This window comes from Ascaphus truei, chromosome 1 (genome assembly GCF_040206685.1).
Source record: "Ascaphus truei isolate aAscTru1 chromosome 1, aAscTru1.hap1, whole genome shotgun sequence".
Taxonomy (NCBI): Eukaryota; Metazoa; Chordata; class Amphibia; order Anura; family Ascaphidae; genus Ascaphus; species Ascaphus truei.
The window spans coordinates 98316267-98342686 of record NC_134483.1 but is presented as its reverse complement, the minus strand read 5'-3'; the positions used below and the strand labels follow the sequence as shown (position 1 = coordinate 98342686).

Below are 26420 nucleotides of genomic sequence, written 5' to 3'. Positions count from 1 at the left end.
CCTCGTGGGACAGCGTCTGACGTCTAACTCGCGGCACCACGCTGAGTGCCATCGGGCAATGATGACATCACCGTGCAGGCGTCGATCAGGAGAAGTGTCGTAAATGCTTGTACTAAGATCAGCTTGCCAGCAGCGAAGGACACTACACAAGAATAGCTCACCGCTGAGGAATGCTCCTTCTCAGCGGGGAGCTATTGTTATGCAGTGCCCTTCGCTGCTGGCAAGCTGATCTTAGCACAAGCATTTCCGACACTTCCTGATCGACGCCTGCACGGTGACGTCATCATTGCCCGACGGCACTCAGTGTGGTGCCGCGAGTTAGACGTCAGACGCTGTCCCACTAGGCTGCTAGTGTAACAACTGCTACTCCTGATCCAACGGAGCTTTGGACTTACTCCCCTGGACCCTGCGGGCGAGCTTACAGGACTCTTTGTACGCATATCGTGACGGACGGGAGCACTGCAGGCTATCTGACTGCAGAACACTGAAGTGGACAAAGTCCACTGAAGTGGACAAAGTCATCCATCCCTGCTGTCCCTGTGTGTTCCAGTGTCCATGAGTGGTAACAGCTATCATTGTTACATTCTGTGCCCGTTTTCCATTTATCTGATGTACGCAGAACCTTGAAAAAGTTTTAATATAAAAATTGTATTTACATATTTCACGATGAGCGTTGTGCGCTGTTTTCTGTTTTGTTTTGTCTAGATATTCACGGTCTTGGGCTACCCTCATTACAGCAGCAGACGCTCCCTACATTAGATTGGTAACACAGTTATTATATATACTCACTTGGGTATTTCGTGGTAATTTATATTCACTATTTTGTCACAACTGTTAGTTCATTTTAGTTGCGCACTTTTATTGTTTTATTTTCTTGTTCACCAGTTAGTATTAGGACCTGCGATATTATGGTCATGCCTTGAAAGTGGTTCGCAGACTTGCATGCTTTGGCCAAAGGGTTAACTAAATTACCCCTTTTTCAAGAGATATATAGGTATTTTACTGTGTATTTTTGTCACATGGGATGTTGCTCTGAACTTCTTTGTTTCTTGTTCCTTACAAAATGGCATGCACATACTGTAGGTTTATCAGATTTGGGCAAATATTACATCAATGTACCTTGCCATATCTGTGAGCTATTACATGTTAAAGCAACTGTGGCACATATTTCTCATGATTGGTTTGTGCTGTATGCTTATTACATTGCATCATGATTCTGTTTCTTGTTGCACCAGTACTTTAGTTACAATTTTTTTTTTAACAAAAACATAATTTCCCTTGAGAAATGACATTTGTTGTCAAGGGTAATAAATCTCTCAACATTGCCCTTGCTAGTAAGAAGCTGACTTAATGCATTCATGGGATCACTGAACTGCTACAGCTGATTCATTTATCATCTACAGGCATCACAATTTACAGAGTTGCTTAATCTCACTCACAATGAATATGAAAGTAATTAGTTTAGTATGATTTACTTTAACTAGAAAATCATGTAGTGTATCAAGAACTGGCTACTATTAAGACATTATCATTTTTCTATATGCTCACATGAATCCTTGTTACCAGAAGAATGGAAAACCTCTGCATCATGTATCAACTAAGAAACAATAGATCTCACTATGCATTTCACAGATGAGACTTGGTGGACATGATTTAATCCTTATAAACTAGTCTGAAATATATTTCAGTGTTACTGTAAAAGGTACCAAACACTATGTAAGCAAATACCTGGTATTTCTCATCTGCAAACTTACTAATCAAGTCAAAGTGCAGTTTAATTACAAATGCTGAGCATCAACTTAAATAATTTATAGAGACAATACTTCTATTATCTTCTGGTTTTCGAACAAGTTTAAGGATTGTAATGTCAAGACATGTTATAATTGATTCGCACCATTGAAATATATGCTTCTAGTAACTCCTCTCTTTAATCTTTCCTTTATTCGATCAAACCGCCTCCCATATTCCTATATCACTTGCTAATTCAAGCAGAGAAAAGCTACACACAGATCAAATAAATGGTATTTTCTTCATCAATATACAGTATAATTTAGATTACTCAAATTGACCTGTATATTTTCTTTTTATCGGCAAAACCAGGATTTCCTCTGCTCTACATTCTGAAATTGTTTTTCCAATAAGCGATTTTGTTTAAACAAATCTATTTGCCAGATTCTACAGATAGATAATCTATAAAATGTATAATTATTTACAATTGTAATATATACTTAATCCCTAAATCAAGGTAAGCAACACTACATTAAACAAAACCTAAATGGCATTATTTTCACTGTGTTCATTGAATATTCACCAAGTTAAAGTGTTAATTAAATATCAGTATACCAAAACACTTATGTAAGTGTAACGGCTGGACCCCCCTTGTCTGACCCACCCAATCTCACATTGGCCCGTGTGGTCTAACCGGTCCCCATTACAAGGTCGTGTGTGGTGGTGCACCTGCAAGTAACAGGACTCCTGAGTCTCCCGCTTGGTGTTATAAGAGGATATCATCAGGACAGGCAGCCGAGGTAGTGGGTACGAGTCCAACTTACTTCACGTGCAGCGCCTCCACCTCATCAGGGTCTATGCTTCCGCAGGGAGATGGTCCTGGTGAGGAACTCCTTCTTGGTGGTGACCGCCACTGCAGAGTAATCTCACACTCACACAGTGGGGGTTTCTTTGAACAAGGCATCTTTATTATAGACTTGGATGTAGCAGACTGCCCCATGCACCTGCCGGCTCTAGCCGCACATCTTTCCGTGCTGTCCCTTTGCCAGGTACGCCCTCCCGTATTGAAGTGGGATTCCCTTTCTCCTAGGGAGATCACCACTGTGCCAGGTCCCTGGACACAGTGTGGCTTAGACAGACTTGATTGGTCACTCTGCTACCGCTAGTTACAGCACTAGGGTCACAAAAGTGTTCCTCCAATCCCTTATGCAGGAAGATACATTCTACCAGATGCTTCTCTGCCAACCTTGCAACAACACTAACTGACAGTGTTGTGCCCTTTATACCTCAGGGGGCAGGCGCATCTCTGATGTCACTATCCAGGGACTCAGAGCATACAGCCACTCCCTTCCTTACACAGGGCACCACACCAGGGTGTGAGGGAAAACCTCCATAACTACTGTTGGCAGGCCTGTACTTACCAGGACTTACAGCCAACAGGGAAGATGTATGCAGTCATTATTATGCATGGCTACATACTCCCCCTGGTTAATACCCACCGTCCCGGCTGGGACCTAAATTTGGTGTACCTTGCGCCAGGAAACACTGCAAAAGAACACACAAATAACATAGCAAACATCATTACATTGACATAATAATGCAAGCCCATCACACTCACTGACCAGCAGGGAGCGCTAAAGAAAACAGCAGACCACTCTATTGGTTAATCAATAATAGTGCCGAGGATCTGGCTTCTTCACCTCCCGCCCCGCGGCATCATGCACAGTCACGCTGTATTCTCGTGGTATCCCTCGCTCATTGCAATACACCACTTTGTGCATATACACACTGCGTCCTATCTTCCAGACCCGCATAAGTTGAGCTACCCTCTGCTCGGCCTGCATCCCTTTAATGGCTCCCCCTTTCTCTATGATATAATGTTGGATATCATTTTTGAGCCATCTCTCCCTATTCTCCTCTATCTCTCTCATTAGAGGTTCCGGTACATACGGGTAATCAAGCCCATGCGACCTTCTGTATTTTGCCACAATAGCCCATTCAGCTCGGCACACCCTGGTCAAGCTACTTTGGCCAGCCGCCCCGGGCAACAACCATGACAGGGGCTCATCGGTTTCTACCGGGTCATCCAACCCTGCGGACCCCTTAGGGATAATAAGGCCTGCCTGGATACGATCCCACCTTACCCTTAGGGCCCTAAGGTATGCCTCGTCGTCAAAGTCACCAACAGCCCACCAGTGATCAACCACCCCCTCCCTCTCTAAGATAAAGCGGGTGCGGTCGAACCAGGATACATACCCCTCGTACAACGGGGCCCACCATCTAGTCTCCTTCCGTTCTTCGGAGCTATGGTCTATAGATTCTTCTAGGGACTCCTCATCAGGCCCACCAGAAGATACCCCGGACGTACCCTCAGATCGCTCAACGACTCCTTTGTACTGTGCGGTGTTTCTAACAGTAATGCTTAGTACACTAGGGCAATTACTAGATACCGACACCTGTCGGGACATCCTCCCTCCGACCCATCATCCGAAGTTCCCAAGTCCAGGCTTCCATTCCGATCATCGGAAGGAACCTAGTGACTCCCCGGACAACCCTAAGCTGGAACTGAACCCAAATAAAATAGTGACGGGTACAGGGGCTTTAGCTAGGGCCTTGGGGCTAACCTTGGGTGTGGACGGGGTTTGGGGACGGGACCGAACAGTAGGCATTGACAGGGTTACGACCTGCTCTCCAGCGATACCTGCCTTAACGTCGCCACAAAGTCCGTTCTTGTCTCCAGCAGCGGGGCTTCTGGTTCTGCAACTCGAACGCCCGTTCCCCCTGGTAGTAGGGGATCGTTTCCCGCTGCTCGACCGCAGAGGAGCCACCATCTCCCACTCGATGCCGCTCTGGTCCTCCGGAACCACCTCCGCACACGCACGTGCTGCGACGCCATCTTGGGGTGGATCCCCAATCGGGATCTCTTCCTCCATGAGGACATCCGCCAACGCCCGTCTGCTGCGCGATCCAGTCTGGCTCTGGACTCGCTCTTCCGGCTCTTCCGGCTCTTCCACCCCTTGGTTCTGCAACAGGCACGGTGTCTTAGTACCTCGCAGGGTCGGGGTGGATCGACCTCCGTCCGATCCACTAGTCACCACGGCAGTGGGACTCCGGCGATCGGGTGGTCGCGGTACGGGAGACACTCGATTCCGTGTCTCCACACCACGAGGAATTGCATCCCTCCATGGCGTACCAATGGTATGACAGTCTCTTCTTATGACTGTCTTACTCGCCAGCCTTGCACACTCCTCGTCCGAGGATTCTAGCTTGCAATTCGGCCGAGGCATCCCAGTAGGAGACCGACGATGGGCTCCTCGGTGATCACCTCTCCGATGGCTGGGTTTCTCCGTCGGAAGCACCAGGGCTGACTCCGACTCCGCGGGACTTGCACTCTTGTTCCAGAGGGCTCCCGGCTGCTCTTCTATCGGCATCTGGACATTTCCGGTCACTCCCACAGCTTGCACCGGTACGAATGTGGTCATGGGCCACATATACTGCAGTCCACAGTGGGGGCATCGGGCCTCGCTGCCCACGGCTCCGCCCGGCAGTCTGCACTGCAGGCAAAGACACGCCACAGTCTCCACACCCTCCACACGGATTACCAGGAAGCCTCCTGGAGCCGAATAAGGGTGGGTGGAGATCACCGGACCCTGGTCCACTTTGTCAGCAGCTTCAGCCATCTTTACCAACGGAGACACTCGTCTCAGAGGTCTATATTGGTCAATGGCTCTTCGCAACTGAAAGGCATGGGTTGATGTAGCAACCCTTCCTCCCATTTTCTCTGTCGACATCCGGTGGAACCGCAAACCACTCCCCCTGGTTGAAACTAGGGGGATGTCTCGTAGACTTGTAGGCTGACCCTGCACAGGTGCGGAGTGAGTCATAGTCCATGAGGGCGCGGCTCCAGCTTTCGCGCCAAACTCCCCATCGGGGTGGAGTTTTCTCGTTGGCGCCAATCCTGGCCAACAATTAGCAAACTGCAAAGTTGCAAGACTTTCTGCAGCATGCCCACGCGGTGTCCCGGGAACGCGGGAACCGCCATCTTGGTAAGTATTGTCTTTTTTTTCATTGAAGGCAGCGTCTGGCTGTTTGTTAATTGGGGTATAACAAAGTCCATTTCGTTCCTCCCATTTGATCACACTGTCATGCTCATTATTCTCAGAGGTATCAACCCGAGAACAAAAACATGATAAACACGGCGCAGCCACAGCTTTCACGCCATTCCACAACAAACTCACAAAAGTCTCTTCTGTAGCTTGTTCTTCGTCCACGCACAGTTCATATGCGTGTTCTTCCCCTGACCGCAATCCTGGACCTTCTGCTCTGTGCAGATCCTCCATTCCTACGGTTCTCTCTCCCCGCCATCCTGGACCTTCTGCTCTGTGCAGATCCTCCATTCTGACAGGTCTCTCTTGATCGCTGAACACTGATTTCCTGTACATGGAGCTCCACTCTGCGGGGCAGCTACCACATCCGTACAATAAACATGCCTTGTGCACCACCTTGTGTACCTAATGTAGATCTGACTCGTGTTTGCACTACCTCAGGCTAGGCTCACTCTTTCTGTGTCTACTGTAACACGTTCCTCCAGTCTGTGCTCCTTGGTAAGTGATCTGGAATGGAGATTAGAGTACTCTGGCTCTTCCATGCAGTACCTTGGGCGTCGACCTACTTTTGGCTAGCCTAGTGCGGACCCGTCCAGTATTCCTGCCCTAAGTTACCAGTTTACCCCTTCAGGCGTCCCCCGCTAGCGCTACCTCAAGGCGACTAGGACAGCAATAGCCCCCGGCTCCAGACTCACTAACACCTAACGGATCCCAAGGCGTCTTTGCGGCATGCAGCTCCAGCATCTCCCTGACTACCCCTGGCTCCGTCCCACGCAGCACAAAGTGGCAGCAGACACTTTCCCTGTTTCCTAATGTGTGCCTAGCAAAAGCCTGTCCTGTTAACAGGTATCTCAGCAGCGCCTCCAATTGTAACGGCTGGACCCCCCTTGTCTGACCCACCCAATCTCACATTGGCCCGTGTGGTCTAACCGGTCCCCATTACAAGGTCGTGTGTGGTGGTGCACCTGCAAGTAACAGGACTCCTGAGTCTCCCGCTTGGTGTTATAAGAGGATATCATCAGGACAGGCAGCCGAGGTAGTGGGTACGAGTCCAACTTACTTCACGTGCAGCGCCTCCACCTCATCAGGGTCTATGCTTCCGCAGGGAGATGGTCCTGGTGAGGAACTCCTTCTTGGTGGTGACCGCCACTGCAGAGTAATCTCACACTCACACAGTGGGGGTTTCTTTGAACAAGGCATCTTTATTATAGACTTGGATGTAGCAGACTGCCCCATGCAGCTGCCGGCTCTAGCCGCACATCTTTCCGTGCTGTCCCTTTGCCAGGTACGCCCTCCCGTATTGAAGTGGGATTCCCTTTCTCCTAGGGAGATCACCACTGTGCCAGGTCCCTGGACACAGTGTGGCTTAGACAGACTTGATTGGTCACTCTGCTACCGCTAGTTACAGCACTAGGGTCACAAAAGTGTTCCTCCAATCCCTTATGCAGGAAGATACATTCTACCAGATGCTTCTCTGCCAACCTTGCAACAACACTAACTGACAGTGTTGTGCCCTTTATACCTCAGGGGGCAGGCGCATCTCTGATGTCACTATCCAGGGACTCAGAGCATACAGCCACTTCCTTCATTACACAGGGCACCACACCAGGGTGTGAGGGAAAACCTCCATAACTACTGTTGGCAGCAAAAAACGAATGGCGCACAGCCAGGGAGCCAGGTGTGGAGTAAAAGGTTTTCTTTTATTTCAGCATGGTAAGAGACAAAATCACCCCTTGGGGGACACAGGCAGAAACTACTGTTGGCAGGCCTGTACTTACCAGGACTTACAGCCAACAGGGAAGATGTATGCAGTCATTATTATGCATGGCTACATAAGTTAAAGGCAATTGAAGATGTTATGAGCGATGCTGGTAAATTATGAATAAGTGTGTTAGGTTATATGATTGAAATATAAAAATAGTGTGTCCATATTTGATTTTGTTTTAGGGTTTTTAGACCTTCCCAATTAATGTATTTTTTACCTGGCAGGCAGATTTGAATTGAGAGCAAAAAAATCAAAGGACATGAGTAAAAATAATGTTGGAAGGCATGGGACTCAGTGTACAGACAATAAGGTGAAAAGAATCAAGGCGCTCCCTACACAACCAACGTGATAAGTGTGGTGAGTCAAGTGACAAAATATATTTGTGACTTTATATAATACTCAGTGAATAGGTGAACATAAATAGTGAAATGATTAAAATATAGGGTTGTAACTCCCTGCTGTGACCCTCTGGTAGGGACTGTCTTCGGTGGTCCCAAAAGAATGCAAGTATTCTTCAAAATCCAGGGGAGCATGGGAGAAATTCAACCAACAAAAAGAACAGAAAACCATATCTAAGTGTAGATACAATAAATTTGTGAATTTATAGGAAAACGTGGCTCCTATGTGTTGCCTACTCACAGTGTGGCAGGTTTATATGGGCACATCCAAAACCTTGGCAATCTGTTCTTATGTGTTGGAATTGAGTAGTTAGTACAGTACTTCAGTATGAAAAATAGAGAGGAACCATCGCACAGATCAAACAGATATGAACTTTATATATAAAAGGTATAAGAATCGCACTCACAATGTGTGCAATATTAAAAAGCATTTAACACAAAGTGTATGGTGATCGACAACGTGAACTCTCTCACCGCCACCGTCCCCTCGGGTGTTGTTGATGGTCCTGGAGTGGCGTTTCAGCCCTGCCGGCTTCTCCCTTTGGCTCCGCAACATCCCACGACTGGCCCTCCTGGTGTTGTTTGCTGTCCGGAGAGGTGTCTCAGCCCCACCGGTGCCTCTCTGAGCTCCGTGATGCCACTTCCGGCACTTCTGGTATCACTTACAGTTTACGTAGATGCGTTATCCAGCCAAAAATCCAAAACTGTAAGTGCCATCAGAGGTACCGGAAGTGACGTCGCCGATCCCAGAGAGACACCGGTGGGGCCGAGACGGCACACTGGACAGCCAACAACATCAGGAGGTTCGTCACGGGACATCGCAGAGCCCAAGAGAGATGCCGGCAGGGCTGAGACGCTACTCCAGGACCATCAATGACAACCCACGGGACGTGGCGGTTAGAGAGTTCATGTTGTCGAGCACATACATTTTATGTATTAAATTCTTTTTAATATTTCACACATTGTGAGTGCGATTCTTATACCTTTTATATATAAAGTTTATATCTGTTTGATCTGTGCGATGGTTTCTCTCTATTTTTCATATTGAGGTACTGTACCAACTACTCGATTCCAACACATAAGAACAGATTGCCAAGGTTTTGGATGTGCCCAATAAACCAGCCACACTGTGAGTAGGCAACACATAGGAGCCAAGTTTTTCTATAAATTCACAAATTTATTGCATCTACACTTAATATGTTTTTCTGTTTTTTTTTTTTGTTTGTTGAATTTCTCCCATGCTCCCCCTGGATTTTGAAGAATAATGGGAATTAGGGTGCCATGTAGGCAAAAAGTTAGAAATGCATCAACTAATAGAACTTACCCTACAAAACAGTGAATTTTCATGTATACTACTGTATGGTATGCAACAATGGCACACAGCAAAAGCTCCATTCAAAACTGTTCTATTATAGTTGTTTGATTGCAAAGCAAATCACCCATCTGTGTTTCCCTTACCCCAGGCTAAAATTGGAACTTGTGTTAATTGCTTTTGAGTTGTTTTCTTTAGAATCACCTGGGTATGTATACTAATTGTGACATCTCAAGCATGAACAAAATGAACACTACTGTGGGAAAAGTAAGATAAGATATCAAGGATTTCCACAAAGCCACACCTGGCTTAGTAGTTCCGTTTCAATAGGGAACATCTCAATTAATGGCCCAAAATGGAGAAACATTTGCCAGCCATACTGTATGTAGAAAAATCCAACCAAAGCAATAAATATCTGTTCCTAGTTTAATACATAGGTTTGTGTTTCTTTCAGGAAAAAACAATGTGAAAGCCTTTACATTTTGTCGGCATCAGACTTGTAATTTAAATTTTCTGATAAACCATAAAGTGTAAAAGTACAGTAGCTGCATTGTTAGCTGAAAAGTCAGTGTAGACAAGAGCTTTAATAAGAACCTAAATGAAAAAGCACATTGGAGATATTTAACCCATTCACTCCTGAAATGTATGGCAAAACAAGGGAGTTCGGCTTATATTGTCGCACTAAAGTAATGTCTATTTATATATGCACTGAATATACTAAGATCTAAAGAATATTCCAACTGAGCGATCATTGTGTCAAACTCTGGGATGTTTCCTTGGCAACAAACAAAAGACAGAAGGGAATGTGTATGTTTCGTAAGAACTGTATGTAATATGATGGCAACACATCCTTGTATCTAAGGAAGCCTGCAAATGAATGGTAAAAAATGGGAAGCCATGTAAATGAAACCCTTAAATTGTGTGAATGGTGATGGGTGATCTCATAAAAGGATTGAGCTTGTTAGGCATTCTCCTTCCTGCAGAATAGAGAATGGAATTAGTCTATTCAAGTCATTAAATGAAAGTGTTTTAAGTTGTAAATTCTACGCAGAATTTCCATTGAAAACTGTTGTGTTGAGAGTGAATCTATAAAATTAAATGCTGACATGTTCTAAATACTAGGTAGACACTAAGACTGCCTAATGTATTCAAATAAAATGTAAAGTCTCAGCTTTTAACACACTCCACAATTTTAAAGTTTGTTTTATAATTTGACACATTTATTAGCTTTGCCAATTTAAACCTAAAAGTCTAACGACAAAAATCTCAATAACAAGTTTTAATAAATATGCAATTTGTAATGGTTCTGTGTACTGTTTTTATTGATGTAAAATGATAATACTCTACATCAATACTTCTCAAAGCACTTCAATTACTTCATATTGAGGTGCATGGCCAGGATCAAAAAGGAGAGTAAATGCAACTTTCTATTTGGGTGGGAAGAGAAATATATTGATGCAGTGAACTACCAATCGAAAAAAGAAAGTCGAAAGGTGAACTCTTTCCACAGCAGCAGCCCTTCTGTCCACGGTGAGCGGTACTGATAGCACTCAATGCCTGTATTTGCATAGGATTTCAATGTTTACACTTGAAGACGTCCTGCACTACGTCACCTCATCAATTCCATTTTTATGGTTTATTTGAATAGAATAAATTGTCATTGTATTTTTAGACAATTCCATTTCACTCATCTGTTTGTCTGTCTTTCACTGCTTGTTTGTCTGTTTGTTTGGTGTGTCTTTTCTCTGTTTGTCTCAATCCTGGGTCTGTTTCCCATCCTATTTTTTGTTCTCATTTTATTCTTTCAAAATCACATATATTTTACATTATCACACTATGTTTCTTCTGTTATTTTCTCTTTTTATGTCCTGATGTCCATCTGACAGCCATTTGGAGACTCCTACAACCTCGGATGTTATTGTCAGGACTTCACTATACGGTTTGATTATTCATATATTGTCTTGGACTCTATTAATTCAATTCTGAACTTTAATACTTCTGGAGGCGCTGGATGGCCACTTGTTTTCATTATATGTGTATCTGATTTTGATCAATCAGAGGACCACCCCAGGCTGCCTCACACCCACTTTAAATCTATTCATAGTTCATCATTTAGAACTCACTTTTAGGTAATATTGTTCATTTTATGTCAATTGGTCATTATTATTATTATATTTGAATTAATTCATAGTATATGCACAGTGACACATTTTAGGCACTTTACAGATAATTTATTATTTACAGTGGGAACAGGCAACATTTGACCTTTACCTTGGACTGCTCAGTAAAGACCTTTAGTAATAGAGGGCCCAACAATACATTGGGGCAAAGTATGTGGGTAGGAGAAGAGCAGTATTACAGAGCTGTCAACTTTTACTGATATTCTTTGAGTCTCATTGATTTTTACTCATAGGGGGGCCTTCATTAAAAAGTTGACCAGGGCACTATCGTACAGACTCTTTCTTTGAAGTCAATGGGAGATTCTGACCTATAGTGCCCTAATTGGAACTATTGCAGATGAACGAATAGCTCCAACAGACAGCTGTATTTTTCCATAAAAATTTAATTTTCGGGGGCAGAACTTTAAAATCTCACTGGAGGTTGACATATCTGGAGTCATAGCTGAAATTCATTTTTGAAGTGGATTGTAGAGAATGAAAGGATCCAGAATGGCAATAAAAGCTGAAACCTACTTTATCTTTGAAGTATATATAATACAGGATATGTGGATAGGCTGAGGTTGGCAGGAACTGCAGACTGACTTCAGCAGGTAAGCAAAAGAAGGATGTGAACAAAATGTGAAGATAAGCAATCAAACTGCCTGGACAGGTAAGAGGAACAGCTAATGACTGTGTAATATGGTAGATTGACAGGGATTATGAGAATGTAAGTTAAATGGTTACAATTCTTGTGTATATATCATGAGACAATAAACACAAGTATTCGTTCCCTGCTACTTAAAACACTTACTAATTTAAAGTTAAAGTACTGTATATCTATATCAAGTACAAACAATCAGTTATTGATACTGATACACTATCAAAAATTACCCATGAAATAAATTATGCATACTGTAGGCCCTAAAAATGTGAGCCAGTTATCAATAGATGGAAGCACTCATCAAAAATGCATAGTAGCAAAATATGCATAATAAAAGTAGTCAGAATTTTAAAAATATTTTCATAGAAAAAAATTACGTTCTGATACTGAGCTTTAACTACAGGTCATATATTGAGCACAAAAATATACATAGTAAAATAGTAAATATAGTTAAGTGTACCTTAAAGCCTCCTTTTCAAAAATACCATAGACACCTTTTTTTAGGAAGGGTATATGCTATAAGTATATACTGAACCTATGAATACATTTCCTCCAGTAGGTTATGGCTAAGCAACCAGGTGAAGTCAAGTTCTCTAACTTCTATGTGTTTTAACATATTTATATTAATGTGGCTGTAATTCAACACACAAAAACTGTGGAGTCTATGTGAAAACTGAAATGTACAGACACAATTGTTTTATTTTAGCTTGTACTATCTTTATGAAAAGATTATTTCCTCTACTAATTAGTTGCAACTGAATAGAAACTCCCTTTCAGAAACTGAGTTGGGAAGTTCTATGACACAGGTGAAAGAAACAAATCAATAACCCAATAAACTATTTGATGTTGAATATTTAATGTTTGAATATAAATATGTTGATGTGATTCAATTATTTTTATTTTTATTATGTTTATTGTTTTTTTCTGAGTAATTTCGTATGGATTGTACCATGAATAAAGAAGCCAGCTCATTATACAATGAAACATGTGCTTGTGTGTTTTATGACCAAAAAGGCATGTTTTACTATGCGCATTTAGCTTTTTTTTTTACATTAATTTGCACACCTGCCATACTAGAAAGTTGATGTCATTTATTTTGCTTATTAATATGTGCACGTGCATACAGTGCCTAAAGCATGCTCATATACGAGGGCTATAAATGTATGTATCAACAATCTTTATTTATATACAGCAAAATGGAGACACACAACTTCTCACATTGTTGCCATTGCAATTCATTCCAAAGACTGATCTACGTTTTTCTTTTTTGTAATAAATAATCATTTAGATGTTCTACCTCCATGTTAATATTAATGCAACCACAATACCACCACGTTTACCAACCAAAACTGCAAATATTTCATAAAATTGCCATACTGGGAAATCATCATGAAAAACCTAATGAGTGACAAAAAAAAAAACCACTGTCTGCACTCGGTAGCCAAGTTTGAAACTCTGGTGATAGACTCAGCAATGAGAACTCTTTCAGAAATAATAATCATTAGCAATGTCACATTTACTTTCCCTTTATTTCTTTATGTGAGGCCCAACCAATTAATCAGATTTCTCTTGCAACACTTATAACTCTGGAAAAAAAACAGAAGTACCTCTAAAATAATAAGCAAGACAAGAAACCATTTGATTCATTGTTCCCATGAAGAAGGGATAGGAAAAGTGTACCTGTTTCATTTCCAGTGATTGTAACAACAATCACATTGATTGCTCCAATGGATGAGGGAATCTGAAGCCTGGGTTCTCCATCTAATGTTTCAGCAGATTCTGATACATCTGTAGTGTTCTCGCATTTAAATGCCTCTGTTGGTTGTGCTTCAGAAGTGCCACTTGTGAAATATTCTGAATCAATATCTGGTTCTTCGGTATTGCTTGTCATGTCAAATTCAGTAGTGGCTTTCATGGGTGAAACAGATTCCTCAATTATTATTGCTCCTTTACTGGTTTCCTCATCTGGTTCCACATTCATCAAACGTGGTTTCTGAGTACTAATGGAAGGCAGGGGTATTAATGTAGTATGTTCTTCAGCTGACACCATTGCTTTCATGGTCATTGTTGATAAAGTGTTGTCCGGTTCAGTCCTCTTTTGTTCTTCACTTATACTAGAGCCCTCAATCAGGCCTGCTGCATCAGTTGTACGAATCAAAGTTGCAGCAGATATTTCAGGCCCTTCTGATAAAGATGATAGCACAGAATCTGTGACATCAACTTTTGGCTGAGTTGGTAGTGTAGCGCTTTCATTAGTAAAAAATTCTGTGGCTGCAATTGTGTCAATATCTGTTACCTTTGTTGCCACTACACTTTTGTCTTCCATACTGGCTTGCTCTTCAAAATCTGCTGATCCCTCCACCACTGGTTGGAAATATCTATCAGTTTTTTTAGTTCTGGTTGTGTCATCACCTGCAGTACTGGAAGGTGTGACTAAGGCAGTTTTTGCTGCACCCTCTTGGGAAGATATAAATGTGATATCAGAAACGGACCCAGGGAGTTCTGTGTATGAAACTAAGTGTTTTGTAACTCTATCACTACCAGTTGCAGCCTCCTGAACAAAAGGAGAAATTGTTGTTGCATGCTCTGGATGCTCTGTCATACCAGAGGTTGGCAGGCTAGTCGTCACCTCAACAAGTTGAAAGCTTTTTGCTGAAATTCCACTTTCTGATGTTGCTAAACTGTCAAATTCATAATGTTTCTTTGTGGGGACAGCAGAAGTAACTAACATTTCTTTTATGTCTGTAAATTCCTTTATCTCGTCTTGTATGGAGGTTGATTTCTCCCTCTGTGGCATAGTTACGGCTTTTGTAAATTCTGTTTCTCGGCCTAATCCACTTCCTTCAGAAATTAAATCTACTTGGTGACCTGCTATTGTACTAAATAGAACCCTGTCTTTTGTAGATGCGGAAGTAGGGATGACAGTTGTGATATCTTTTATTGCCATTTCCTCGGATTCTCTTGTAGTTTGTACTAGAACTGAATCTGTTGCAACCGCTTCTTCTGCATTCAGTTCTGCTGATACACTTGCAGGCTCAGAGCTTGATTTTTCAGATGGTATGGAACTTGGTGATTTGGAAAGCTTTGTTACATCAGTTTCCCTTGGGATTGCTGTCACATTCTCGTATGCTTTATCAGTAGATATATGTGTGGGGATATCTTTAGTAGACAATGAAAGTGATTCTTTTGTTTTGTCCTGATCAGCCACACCTACTGAAGTGGATCTGGTAACTATACCTACGGTACTAAATTCTTGCACTTCAGCTTGAATTGTTTCTTCTAACATTCCTGAACCATCCGTTTTATCAATTGGGTAAGAAACTGTTGTCAAAAGTCCATGTTGTTTAGTTGTAATGTCTTTTGATTCAGTAATTGATGATTGTGGAAGAATTGATGTTACTGGAAATGCAGATGGTAATATCAACTTTTCATCACTGTCATCACCTGATATTTCAGGTGGGTCAGACATGGAAAAATTAAGTATTTGGGTTCTTGATGCTGTCTCAACAGATACATGTGTCTCTTTTACACTGTCAGTACTTTCCTCTTGAGATAAAGCTGTACTCACATCTTGCTTAACAGTAGTATAATCCACAACAGCAGAAACCTCCGTAATTGTTGGTTCTAATGTTTCATATGTGTGGAATTCTTTTACAGTTATACTGCTTTGATCTAACAACTGCTTTGATGATGTAACAACTTCTGAAACTAGACTTGCAGTTGATGGGTCCACAGATGTGAACGTCTGATATGTTGTCCTATCTTGTGTGTCTGACTCTTGAGGCAGACTACTTGTATCCATTAAAGTCTTGGATACCATGAACACATCCAACTCAGGTTGTGTGATTGATCCATCAAATACACTAATTTCAGGCTCTGACACTTTTTGTGTCAAGTATTTCATCACAGTCCCACTACTTTCATTAAGGACTGCTATAGTTCTCACGTCTGGTCTGCTAGAAGGCACAATAGTTGATTCTATCTCATCTGTTGATGCAAAATCTTTTGGTGAAAAAGTTTTGTTTGTCAGCACAGCTTCAAATACCTTTAATGTTGGTATTGATTTTGATTCCTCTGATGTAGTGGTAACAATGTCTTTATCATCAGGAATGTCCTGAGGAATTATAACTGTTGTGATAATTTCTTCACTTCTGACTTCCATTGTTTCTTTTGTGGGCTTAGAAATGAGATGCAATACTTCTTTTGTTAATGTAACAGTACTTAATGTTTCAAAGGAGTGTTGTTCTGCCAATGAAGTTTGCACTGGAGTATTTGTTGCACCTACTGGTGTTCCAACATTTATTTTCTCAGTCTGATAAGCAGAGGATGACTGGCTATCTTGCGCATTTTCAGTAGGTAGTGTAATTTCCCATGAATTGCTACTTGGAAAAGTTATTTGTGAAGTCATAACTGAGCCAGTGATTCCTGATGTATGAACGAAGATTGGAGGGCCTTCTGTAGCAATCTTTGGCTCTTGTGAGGATTCTTTTGCAGAACGGGTATGCTCCAGGTTTCTGTATTGGGCTGTACTCATAGTTGGCACTGAAGTAATATCTGAAACAAGCCGAATTTCATTTTGTTCTGAGTCTGTAGCTGGTGAAGCCATACTTTCTTCTTGCAATAACAGTGCTGGTGGCTCTGTATAAGCTTCGGTTGGCTCATCCATAACCTTATCCACCGCATTTGTTTGAGTAGTAGGTGCTACAATGGCTTCTTTTTCCGCTTGTGATATGGCAAACAAAAATGATTTTGATGTGATCTTCTCAGGTAGTATTTCCAATGTCTTCACTATATTGGTGGACACTGTTTCAGTGGGAAATACCAGTTTGACGGACACCGACTCTGTTATATTCCTCTTACCTACAAAATCAAAATAGAAAACCCATTAAAAACGAATTTGAAAGTATATTGTTTACTGTATATTATTTTCCAGTCAAACATTTCTATTTTAAGATACTGTGGAAAGTGTTACAATAAATGTGAAATAAAGTTGGATTTTATTATGTTGTTTCAGTAGTTTGTAAAGGCTTCTTGCCAAAATATTACTCAAAAAACTATACAATATTCAATGGTTTCCTTATTCTCAGGGATTAATTACCAAACAATTATACTTTTATGCTCCATTTCTTAGTTTTAAACATTAATTTCCTGTTCTTGTAAATTGTCTCAAATCATGTGGTAAATACTTGTGCCACTTAAAGATAGACGTTAGGCGTTTTTAGTTTTTACTTCTATCTCTCTTTTTTGCAACACACTATAAATTAGGTGCACTATAAATGTTATGGATGTTATTCCAGGTTTACTTAACATACAATTCAAATGCACTACACTTTAAAATAAAATACCAGTTTGAAATATATTCAGCATATAATTAGAATTCAGGAAGACAAGGTTTCCTGCACAATGAGTGTGTTCAAGTAGCAAAAACACTTTGGAAATAATGCATACACACATACATCATGAAGACAGTGTAGAATATTCTGACAATTACTTCTAATATTAAGCATGTGCAATTATAAATGTACTAGAACAATAGAATTGGCTGGAAAATCTGTGAAGTTGGGTTACTTACAATAATTACGACATAGAAATACAGACATAAATGTGCATTCATCAATTCAATATATTGTTTAAATTCTTGTAGTAAGATGAAAAATACCATTAGGTTGTTAAACAAATAAAATAATAACATGATGCTTTAAGGTGACTCTTGTAGTATAAGGCATTATGGTACAGTAGCTTCTGTAACAAATTGCACTAAATTTATCATAGAAAAACAATCCTGTAGAAAGCAATGGTATTTTCCCCCTTTATAAATGTGGTGCAGTTTTTTGTATTGACTTCACCCCAGTTTAGCAGCCTGGAGACTTAAAACAATAGATCGTTTGGGAAGATATATAAGGCCTGTGAAAAATCTGAAAATGCAAATTAAATGTTTTTTAATTTGAGCTAAATCTTTTTGCCACAATACACTTTGCTGTTTGTTAATCACCTACATCCTACTTAAATAGCGAAACAAATGACTGATCCCGGTTGATGATTCAAGAGAACTGTCTCTTGCTAGAATCTCCACTTTGCATTTATCTGCCCCTTTTAATCTGTGAAAGGCATTTCATCTCAGTAACATAAACCAGAATTGTACTGACTAGAAAATTGGGAATTTTTTTACAAAAAGTTGAATGCATTCTTATAATGCCAGGAAAGGCCGTGGGCCTACTCCACTTGCTGTGGTATTGTGCATGTGAAATTGGGTGATTTGACACAGCAATAAGTAGCGGTGGGGGGGGGGGAAATGTCTGATCTCGCCAAATTCTATAAGATTTTCCGCTTCTAAAATATCACGTCTATTAAAATCGCACATTCCGAGCGAATAAACATACAGTTCAAATTGTGCAATGTTGGCCTAGTTTTTTTTTTTTTTTTTTTTAAAAGAACTAACATAAAATACATAGGGAAATCCCTCAGCACATCCACATTATATTAACTGGGCATTTTGCAATTACAGAAGGAGATAATCTGCTCTTTATAAAACACAGATATTTGCTGAAGAACGGGCTCAGTGATTAAAGGAATCTGAAACCACTGGTGTTGCCTTTGGAGCAGGGGAAGCTTGTTCAAACTCAAGTGCCAGTTCCATGTGACCTTGGGCAATTCATTCTATCTCTGTGTCCACCCTGTGCCACCACAATTAGATTGCAAATGCTACAAATCAGGGATTTTTTTTATTGTTAGAAAAAAATTATACAACACATATATAAAGGAGCAATCCAAGCAATATCCTACGTGTTTTTTTTTTTTTTTTAATGAATCCGTTCTGTAGTATTAGATAATACTTTCTACATTGTTTTTATTTTAATATTCAACTTTTTTTGGCATATTCACTAAACTTTGATAAATTAATTGCATTATCGATCGGGCTGGTGTGTTCAGACTGACCACTTTGACATTTGTGTAAAAACGGCATTCACTAAAAAAAATTGCTGCTTTTTTATCATTTGGTAAAAGAGGACAAGGACTTCTTAACCTAATAGATATCTCTGGATGTATATATGTCTCCTCAAACCTCCCTCCAAATAAATTAGGGGGAAATGCCTATGCTGAAAAATGAATGTATCTGAGGTACCATGGGAGATATGCTAATATCTATACAAAGTATATTTATATGAGTCACACATCATAAAATATATCCTTAAGACCAATCAGTTTAAAGACCCTTGTGATGAAGGGGGTACCAGTGTCTGACCCAACAGGATTAAAACCCACAACTTCTGCAATTCAGAAAGATTGAGACATTCGGGCCATATCGCACGGATTTGCAGAACCGTAATGAAATAGCATCTAAAAAGGCCTTTCTCACACTATTTAGGCATGTGAGAAGGGCTCTTTCCGCATGTATACCGTATATGCACCTCTCAAAGCTGCTAGAATAGTCCCTGATAGGTGTTAATTTAGTAAAGTTCCCATAGTGTAATATGACGTAGCTTTTGATAAAGAAATATCCTCAAAACATATTTATGACGCGAATGTGGACCAGAGAAGCAGAAGTTTGATTATGTATTTGACTGACACTTTTTGGACATAGAATTGAGAAGAATATTTGGGAATTAGAGCAAGGTTGAGCTGCGATACTCTGTATCAGAGCTTAGTGAATCTTTCCCTAAGAGCAATGTTTACTAAGACAGTTTCCATATTGGAAGACACCTTACAGTCAATTCATCTAAATGGGCCATAAAGGGTAGCAAATATTATTATTTTAATGGGCTGTAAGGGGCTATATACAGTATAATAAGGTATGCGTATTAAATGTGTTTTATGGAGTAGAACATCTTAGTAAATATGGTCCTAAGTTGTAGGCTAAGACAAATGGAGTCAACTCCCCTGCAACAAGCTCAGTCATGCCTACTGTACATCTTTGTCTGGGCAGGGGCCTAAGAAAGCTAAAGCTGTGTTTAATAAAGCCTTTAAGCACATTCCTACCTCACAAGGCCAGACTCACTTAATATGGTTTTAACAGAGGTGGAGAAAATTGTAGGCATACTTATAACCAAGCAGTTGCCTACTAAATCTTTTGCAATCATTGACATTACTCATAAGAAGCGCCTATTTATGGTGTTCATCCCCCACCGTACATACGTGCAATGCATGTCAAGGCATTGGATGTCAACTGCATGTCAGCATAGACATTTATTGCATCATCAGCACAGGTAATTTGAGTAAGCATTGTTTTCTTTAATATGCCTCTACCATTGTTTTGTTAATCTTCACTGACTTTACACAGACAAAAGTATGTTTAGAATTAATCATGATAATGAAGCTTTCCTTCCTGGTCCTCGGATGCTGGGACCTACACTAGATGTTTATTGAATTAGCTCTAAATCCCTTGGTCAACTGGGCGTGTGTTTTCCAGACAGTCTGTAAATAAATACATAGCAATTTGCCTTTATAATGGCCTTAAAAGGTTTATATGTTTATCTTTACTATGTAAATAAAGGGAAAATGCTGCACACTGTCAAAAAAAATGAATAAAGGATACAAATACCGGTGCTCCTGGTTCAAGACTCTCTGTGATAACCCTAAGTATAACGAAAGGTAAAGGAACAGGGCTCCACGGATTTCTAAACAAACTAATTTATTGCCAACAAGATAACTTGACGTTTCGGCCACACATGATGACGTCACACTCTCACGAGAGCACCAATGAGGACACGGATTGAAGGAGGAACTAACCCACAACATGTCAACAAGGAAGGAGGTCTGAGCAATGCGAGGGCGCTGGATTGTGATGGACTGATTGGACTATCTACACCTGGTGATTGGGCTATAAGAGGGTACTCTTTGGGACTTTTCATATCATGCCATTCTGCTTTTGAGAAAGGCCAAGTGTGGCCGAAACGTCAAGTTATCTTGTTGGCAATAAATTAGTTTGTTTAGAAATCTTTGCCCTTCATTATCTTTACAATGTAACATGCAGTACTACTTATATGCTGAGCACTTTTGACATGTGATTTCTTTATTTCTGTGCTGTAGTGCATTTTGGTGCCATGTGTTCCTCCAGCACTCAAACAATGTATTTAGCTGTTATAGGTAAGTTGCTCTGTTTAGGCAGACACATTTAAAGGTTGACCTAGCATTTGTTAGAACTACTGACCCACAAATGAAATTACCCAGATTGGCAGGTTTGGACACGTAGGGCCTCAGCAAATAGGGAAAATTGAAGCAGCACTTTTTTTTAACATTATCGAATATATATCTTTATTTTTTTCTTTAACATACAAATATGGTTGAACACACTTATGGCAAATTTGCCATAATAGTAGAGGTTCTCTTTTGTGCCTTTTGCTTATTCAAATGTATAACAATAATTGCCACTTTTACAAATAAAATCAATCCTTACCCAATCGCATTTTAGTGACCATGCAGCATTTTGACTAACTATTCCCTGGCAATAAAGTAATATGCAAATTTAGGTATAACCCTTTTAAGTAAAAAAGGAGAGTTTGTAGAACATGAAAGGTATACTTTCAGCATGGATATTTTCAATGAATTGCCATTGATCATATATACCCTATTCCTTAAATAATGTTATCTTCATCTCTATAGATATTTAGTAGTGTTGCGGAGATATTGCGTAGGAGGTATTGAGATAGAACTTAAAACAAAAACTAAATATATAATATATACTTCAAATAGGGGGGCATTGTATTAGCTAGTGTTTGTGCATAACAGCTGCACATTATTATATATCCGAAAAGTTCACATGGCATATTTCTCAAGAACTAGTAACTATATCCCCAGTTAGTATGTGGTGCAACATACAATACCATATAAGGTCAAAACAAATTTGTTGTCAGAGTAACACGTTTAAGAAAAACTAAACTAAAAGAAAACGTAGACCACATGTCTGTGAAAAAAGATAAAAGTCTTAACAATCATAAATCATTAACTAATTGTTAAAGTCAAGATACAATTTGTGGAGCTTTTTCGTTTTAATGTATGCAAAGAGATAATGGTGAAAAGCGGGGTTGAAGACATGTTAATGTGCTCACAAGTGATACTTTTATTTACTGGAGCTCTATTACAATATGTTCAACCATATTAACATAAATATCCCCATTATCCCATTGTTCTTCCCTACCCTTTTAGTGCTTCTTTAAAGCAGATGGTTTGTATTAGTGTTCGACCAGTTCAAAGCTTAAATGAGGTTTGGGTTGGTGTTTCTGAGAACATAAAACATAAAACATCGTTTCCAAATGAAATGTATTGAAAACTGTTTGATGAAACACATCTCCCCGGTTACGAGAATACAAAAACAATTAGTCCTAATCGGTGACTCCGCATATATCAGGATCAGCAAAGGCTTTTTATATCATTTAAAGGAAATATTTTTTAGAATTAATTGAGCACTATTATAATTAGAATGCCCTATATAACACATTGTAACTCATTACCTTTTGTTAGATGATTTTAAACGCACACAAAGACACACGCGGTTTGCTTATTTTAACGTTTTCAACGTTTCTAACATCTATGTGGTCTTTATAAAATGGTTAGTTTATCACTTGAACCCAACTCAAAACATCAATTATAAGGTTGCATTTAGCTTGGATTATTGCTTAATAGTTTACACTTTTGCCAGAACCAACTTGCCAAACTTTTCCTACTGAACTCCAGATGTGAGTGATGTCATCTAGTGATTACAATGCATTAAATTATATTTAATGGGTGTGTCACCATGAGCAGAGAGATCCTTCAAAAAAGTCCCTTGTTTTAAATGTGCCTGCAGAGAACAAACTTGCTAAGTTACTTAACATGTTTAGTTCTTTTCAGGTCCTCAATGAAAAGCTTTCTTTTTTCCAAACAAATCAGCAAAGTCACATGTTTGCTTTAATGATGAACATTTGTTTGAGGGCACAATTCATTTAGTAACTTGTTTACATAATACTTTTTGTGAGGTAACTGGGACTCTCCTTTTAATTAAGATATTAAGCACAGATGTTTTTTACTTTAAGTTTGAAGATACGTGGGTACTGTACATATGTTACCTGTAGAGTTTTCCCACAGACTGGAACAACAGCTGCTACTCAGAAAGGAAGTGATTCAGGCACAAGAATTTAAAGAGCAAAAGTCTTAAACTACAGGCATTTTTTTTAATCTGTTGCATATCCTAGCAACACAAATCGCTTCATGTTGATGTTGTGTATGTTCATGTTATGATCTGTGGGGAAATTATTCATGCATCAGGATTTCCAATTACATATACTCCAAATGTGATCAATACACAGTAAACGTTATTGTTCTGTAATTTGGGATTTTATTTAAGAAATAATCCCCGAAGAACAGAGCATTACTGACCAATAATGCCCTGGCTGGAAGAGTTGAAGGCCCGAGGCGAAGCCAGTAATGCCCTGTTCTGAGGGGATTATTACTATTGTAGGCTAAATGTAGACTTTTTTTTTTTCGTTTTTTTTTAATTTTTCATAAAAAAAGATATTTTTTTGTAGTCATATTGATTTTTATCAGCATGATTGTCTACTTTCTTTTGCTTTTACTGCAAGTTTATTAAAAGGAAATTGTACATACACACAGCCCCCTCTATATATATACACACACACACACACACACACACACACACACACACACACACACAGCAACCCCCCTCTATATACACAAACACACTCTGCAGTCCCCCCCTACACACAGTGCAGCCCCCCTCCTCTACACCCACAAAACACACTGCAGCCCTCCTCCACCCTCTACATTCACAAAACACACACACAGCACCCCCCCTCTAAACCCACAAACACACAAAACACAGAAACACACTGCAGACGCACACACACACACACATACACACACCAAAACATACTCTGCAGTCCCCCCTACACACTGTGCAGCCCCCCTCTTCTACACCCACAAAACACACTGCAGCCCTCCTACACCCTCTACACTCACAAAACACACACACAGCAGCACCCCTCTACACCCACAAACACACAAAACACAGAAACACATTGCAGATGCACACACACACCAAAACACACACTGCAGCCCCCCTCAACACCCACAAAACACACTGCAGACACAGACACCAACAAAACAGACTGCTGCCCTCTCTACATCCATAAAACACACACCAGCAGCCCCACTCTACACCCCCCATGTAAACCCACACACTGCAGACACACAGACACACACACAACACTCTGCACCCCTCCTCCACCCATAAAACACACTGCAGCCTACAAAATACACACTGCAGAGACACACTCAAATCAACAAAACAGACTCTGCCACCTCTACATCCACAAAACACACCATCAGCCCCCTCCCTACACCCACTGCAGCCCCCTGTAAACCCACACACTGCAGACACACACAACAAAACACTCTGCACCCCTCCCCCACCCACAAAACACACATTGAAGACACACACACACTGCAGTCTCACCTCTACACCAACAAAACACACTCAGCATAAACACACCAACAAGACTCTGCTGCCCCCTCTACACCCACAAAACACACACCAACAGAAGACACACACACACTAATAAAACACTCTGCTGACCCCCTTTACAGCCACAAAACACACAACAGACACACAAACCTTTCCCCTCATTCTCCTGTGTGGAGCTCTATGCAGGCAGGGTGGGGGAGGAGTCAGTGCCTTGCCTTCTGTCCAATCACCTCCCCTGTCTAAGAGCAAAATTCACTCTTTTTGAATGAAAACTGAAAGCTGATTGGCTGAAAAATGTGGAAGGGTGCCAAAAATTCCGGGCCATTACTGATTGGATAATGCCCAGAATGTTAACCAATCAGACAGCAGGGATTTCAATAATAACCAGAATTTACCAGCTTTAGCCTATAATTTTAAATATCAAGTGTATACATTACTTTTTGTCATTGAATTAGTAAATCATTATTTCAAGGTTTCAGATTTTAATTTATTAGTAGTTCTTTATAATATCACATATTACACAGAATGGACTGGAGCGAGACTGTGTCGTATGTTATAAGTGGTGCATAGAAAATGAGCTAAAGGCTGCAGAGCTTCAATAAAGGTGTGTATGGGGTGTAATATGAGGTACAGTATGAGGAGAATGAGTGGCACAGTGAGTTAAAACTGACTCTGTAAACAATGACTCTGGGGAACCTGGTTCAAATCCTGTTATCAGCTCCATGTGGCCTTGAGCAAGTCACTGTATCTCCCTGTGCCTCTGGCACCAAAATCATAGTTTATAAACGCAGGGACTGGGTCTCTAAAAATTATATGTGCACTATACTGTAACTGTGATGTGCCCAATAAGGATTTTAATTCATAAGGATTTAAAACATCGGCCTTGCTGTCCTAAGGCCGCGCCTATAGTGCCGGCGAAGGCAACGTCACCGCAAGCGAAAGTTGTATTTTGCTTTGTGGCGGCATCGCAGGCGGCCAGGCTCCTGATTGGTTCAGGGGCTGTCGCCTCATGCCTCAATATCAAATAATTACGGCTACCAAAAATCGCGACGCTTTGTCACCGTCACGCTTACTATAAACGCACGCGGCGGCGGCAACAATGCATTTCTTTTCGGGCGACGTCGCCAGCACAATAAGAGCGGCCTAACATAGCAGCACTTGATGAATCAGTGGTGACTATGATGGAGAATCACTAAGGGGTTTCAAAACGCAATCCAACGTCAACCGCCTTATCAGAGTTTGGCAAATCCAGGTCACATATTATCAGATGAGGACCTAGTAAGAGATTAAGTAGGCTCTAAGGCTTTTAAATCTATAGAGAAAATGGATATACTAGGTGGAACAAATGCTTGTTTGTTTTTAGCCATCACTTTCCAATAATGTGAGGACACTGTGCAAGGGTATCAAGCTCATAAATCATTTTTAATATCACTTAAAATAATCAAAAATAGCAGTTATAGATTAGAATATTTCACCTTCTTCAGTAAAATGATATAATATCAGAGTATTTCATGTTCAGCTTTATAATTTATCATTTACATTAAAGTTTGAAAGTTTTGATAATAAAGTGGGGAATTTATTAAGTTATCAAGCAAAGAGTAGAGGATTGTTTTTTAAGATCCTGCTATAAAATATGACATCATCCTTTTTAATCCGGTAATCATCTGGTTTATAGACATTAAGTATATCTGCTTAGATTGATTCCTATAATATACTGGGAAGTTGAACATCTCTGTCCAGCCCATTGTGCAACCTACATACAGTCGATAATGAAAAGCAAAGCAGATACAAGCGGAATCCACTGTTGAATCAAAAAATAGCATATTTCAAGCAG

At 40.5% G+C, this 26420-nt stretch overlaps 1 protein-coding gene across 2 annotated transcripts in view; it reads right to left on the bottom strand.

The window, feature by feature from the left end:
* Positions 1-26420, bottom strand: part of VCAN (versican) — a 119913-nt gene that overhangs the window by 45499 nt on the left and 47994 nt on the right. For both annotated transcript variants that reach the window (XM_075592562.1, XM_075592569.1), the window contains exon 7: positions 13810-16989. In XM_075592562.1, the coding sequence (XP_075448677.1) occupies positions 13810-16989 (3180 nt within the window). The remainder of the gene's footprint in view (positions 1-13809; positions 16990-26420) is intronic.